We start from the raw sequence: 3,988 nt of genomic DNA, 5'->3' as shown, positions 1-3,988 counted from the left end.
TCTATGATTCACCAAATTCACTGACCAATTCTCATGCACACTAAAAAAATCGGAAAATGATTGCTTGACATCTTGCGCCTGTATACAACTGAAGTATGTGGCAGATTTGATGACATGGCAAAGGGTAAATGTGTCTTTTCCTTAAATAAATAAAAATAAGGTTAAACAAAATGGGATTTTTTATTTCAATGAAATTTTGGTTCTTTCGTTTAGGGTTTCAGCGTAAACCAGCTTGCGCCTTCAATTTCATAGGTTACGCCTTCAATTTACGCCACCAATTTGCACCTTCAATTTCATAGCTTGCGCTTTCAATTTATGCCACCAAACCTTCAAATTCATAGCTTGCGCCTTCGATTTACGCCACCAATTTGCACCTTCATTTTCATTTTCCGAAAGGGTTGGGAGATTGCGATTTGGGGCTTCAAAAAAGGTTTGTTTTCATTTTTTTTTTGCATTATGGTTGCAATTTTTTTTTATGCTTTTGTGATTGGTTGGCATTCATTTCCGATTTCATGTTGTGTATTTTTTATTTCTATTTTGGATTGTGATTTTAGGGGTTTGATAGGGTTTCGTTTTGGGTTCTTATTTTAGGGTCTGTGTAGGATTAAGATTTGGGATTCTGGTTACATAATCTGGTTACTGATATGAACGATCGTGTGTAGAAGTGTCTAGGTCCTCTTATAAGAGATTTCGAAGAACGATTAAGCTTTGGACAAAGGGAACCTTTAGGTGGCTTCCAATTATACCAAAAACAAGAACAATGATAGAGAATTGAGAAAAGGAAACCAAGTGCATATATTATTCATATATCAAATAATAATTCAATACTTTATTTATAGAGTACTACAAATGATAAAGATAAATGATAAAATCCTAATTAAATCCCAACTAAAGATAAATGATAGAAACTATTAATTAAATCCTAACTAATTAAATCCTAAAACTTTAGAATATAACAGTTACCTAATCTGCAATTATAGAAATAAAACTAGACCAGAATACACCCCTCCATGACTATAACTGCTTTCCCACGCAAAAACACTGTTTGGTTCTGGTCATCTAAACTAATATTGAAAATTCCTCCTTTGAGTGATGCCTGTTACAAGTGTAATTACATATTAGTATGACAATGAGACAGATAATCCCAACGAGTGAAAGGAGAATACCTGATAAGCATTCAAATCATATTTCCCCAGCTTCTTGCTCCAGTAGGATGCTAAGGAAGAATGTGGAGTCCCACAAGTAGGATCCTGAAAGTTCAGACTAGTAACATCATCTCATTAATACAAATATGTTGGGAAATATTGTTGTTGCTGATGTAGTTGTGCATTGATTTACTTTTTTCATTGATATTTACATAATCAGGTTATTGTTCATTTGTCCGCGTCTAAGGAAGAGTTTGAGAATGTATTTGTAAAAGAAGCCTTTGAAGAAGGTCGACAAGGATATAACATCCACATACCAATAAAAGATGATGTTCGTCATATGCTTAAAGAAACTGCAGAAATGGTTCATCGAGCTAAGGAGCAGGATTATTTGAGTACCTATGTTGAGAAGGTTGTGAAGGAGTTAAAGCTATGCATAAGTGAAATGCACAAGTCTGTTCCAGAAGATTGTCCTTCACCTGTACTTGAACCGCTTTCAGTGAATTATACATACATGGAAATGAATCAGTTTAATGATATTGACGCAAGACAACACGAAGAAGACCAACAACATGGGGGAAATGAAAAAGAAGATGAAAAAAAGGTGCCAAATGAAGAAAGTAACATGATATCACGCATGAAACGTGAACCCAAAATTCGTGTAAAGGCTCCTATTTTGAAAACACCTTGGATGACATATTCCAGGAAAAGAAGGAAGCGTTTGTAGTTATATATGCCTTTTTTCTTAATTTTAGTATGTTTCTGGGACATTGTACTATTACACATTAAATATTTTATATTTTAATTTATATTTATTATTTAAACAAGTACACAATTTAGCTACATTACTGTAGTAGTCATTATAGATTTATTGTCTATTAATATTTGTTTTCATGTTAATGTAAAATTCTAAATTTATTTACATGTGATATGTTTAAGTTTTTATATTGGTTATGACAAAGGAATTGTATGCATCATTACATTTATACTAATAGGTTATTTCATTAATATGTACAAAACTAATGGCCTATTGTATTACTTAGTTGGTCAAGGCTTGAATTGTTTACTGTGACAGTGGTATTCGTATGTGGTGATGGCTGTCCAAATAAGTGGTGGTGAAAGTATAACTTTCTGCACAGTGGACATATTGGTGGTGGGTTTAGGGTTTCCTAGGATAATTTTTGCATTCCTAGTTGATGAGGATGATGTGGTGTGGTGGTCATTGGGTTATCTCACACAGAAAGTGGGAATGAGAGCATGGATAAGTGGTGATGTGTGTAATACTTTATGCACACAACACATAGTGTTTTGGGATTTAACTTAGTTGAAGAAGGCTTGAAATTTTTGGTGTCACAGTGGTCTTGGTAAGTGATAATGCATTTCTAAATAAGTGGTGATTAAAGTATAACTTTCTGCCCAATGAACGAATTATGCATGTTTTGAACTGACTTTTTGTAACAATAACGATGGATTCAGGGACATATTGGTGGTGGGTTTAGGGTTTCCCAGGGTAATTTTTCCATTCCCAGTTGATGAGGATGATATAGTGTGGTGGTCATTGGGTTATCTCACACAGGAAGTGGGGATGAGAGCATGGATAAGTGGTGACGTGTGTAATACTTTATGCACACAACACATAGTGTTTTGGGATTTAACTTAGTTGAAGAAGGCTTGAATTTTTTGGTGTCACAGTGGTCTTGGTAAGTGATGATGCCTGTCTAAATAAGTGGTGATTAAAGTATAACTTTCAGCCCAGTGAACGAATTATGCATGTTTTGAACTGACTTTTTGTAACAATAAGGATGGATTCATAAACATATTGGTGGTGGGTTTAGAGTTTCCCAGGGTAATATATGCATTCCCAGTTATTGACAGGTGATGTGGTGTCGTGGTCATTGGGTTATATCACACAGCAAGTGGGGAAGAGGGCATGGATAAGTGGTGATGTGTGTAATAGTTTATGCACAAAACACATAGTGTTTTGGGATTGAACATAGTTGAAGAAGGCTTGAATTTTCTGGTGTCACAGTGGTCTTGGTAAGTGATGATGCCTGTCTAAATAAGTGGTGATTAAAGTATAACTTTCTGCCCAGTGAACGAATTATGCATGTTTTGAACTGACTTTTTTGTAACAATAAGGATGAATTCATGGACATATTGGTGGTGGGTTTAGGGTTTCCCAGGGTAATATTTGCTTTCCCAGTTATTGATAGGTGATGTGGTGTGGTGGTCATTGGGTTATCTCACACCGAAAGTGGGGATGAGAGCATGGATAAGAGGTGACGTGTGTAATACTTTATGCACACAAGACATAGTGTTTTGGGATTTAACTTAGTTGAAGAAGGCTTGAATTTTTAGGTGTCACAGTGGTCTTGGTAGGTGATGATGCTTGTCTAAATAAGTGGTGATTAAAGTATAACTTTCAGCCCAGTGAACGAATTATGCATGTTTTGAACTGACTTTTTGTAACAATAAGGATGGATTAAGGGACATATTGGTGGTGGGTTTAGGGTTTTCCAGGGTAATTTTTGTATTCCAAGTTGATGAGAATGATGTGGTGTAGTAGTCATTGGGTTATCTCATACAGGAAAGTGGGGATGAGAGCATGGATAAGTGGTAATGTGTGTAATAGTTTATGCACACAACACATAGTGTTTTGGGATTTAACATAGTTGAAGAAGGCTTGAATTTTCTGGTGTCACAGTGGTCTTGGTAAGTGATGATGCCTGTCTAAATAAGTGGTGATTAAAGTATAACTTTCTGCCTAGGGAACAAATTATGCATGTTTTGAACTGACTTTTTGTAATAATAAGGATGGATTCAGGGACATATTGGTGGTGGGT

At 35.4% G+C, this 3,988-nt stretch overlaps 1 protein-coding gene across 1 annotated transcript; it reads left to right on the top strand.

Annotated features, from left to right (window-relative positions):
• The first annotated feature begins 226 nt into the window (after positions 1–226).
• LOC150028731 (uncharacterized) lies at positions 227–1,972 on the top strand. Its single transcript, XM_090300543.1, has 2 exons — positions 227–430; positions 1,366–1,972. The coding sequence occupies exon 2, from the start codon at positions 1,486–1,488 to the stop codon at positions 1,870–1,872; it is 387 nt and encodes a 128-aa protein (XP_090156669.1). The 5' UTR covers positions 227–430; positions 1,366–1,485; the 3' UTR covers positions 1,873–1,972.
• Positions 1,973–3,988: the final 2,016 nt, after the last annotated feature.

The sequence above is a fragment of the Phaseolus vulgaris genome, chromosome 3 (assembly GCF_051622355.1).
Source record: "Phaseolus vulgaris cultivar YP4 chromosome 3, ASM5162235v1, whole genome shotgun sequence".
In the NCBI taxonomy this organism is placed as follows: Eukaryota; Viridiplantae; Streptophyta; class Magnoliopsida; order Fabales; family Fabaceae; genus Phaseolus; species Phaseolus vulgaris.
This window is presented reverse-complemented; position numbering and strand designations above follow the sequence as displayed.

What these genes read in the sequence shown, in the direction of transcription:
- LOC150028731 (XM_090300543.1), top strand. Translation starts at nt 1,486, where the DNA reads ATGCTTAAAGAAACTGCAGAAATGGTTCATCGAGCTAAGGAGCAGGAT.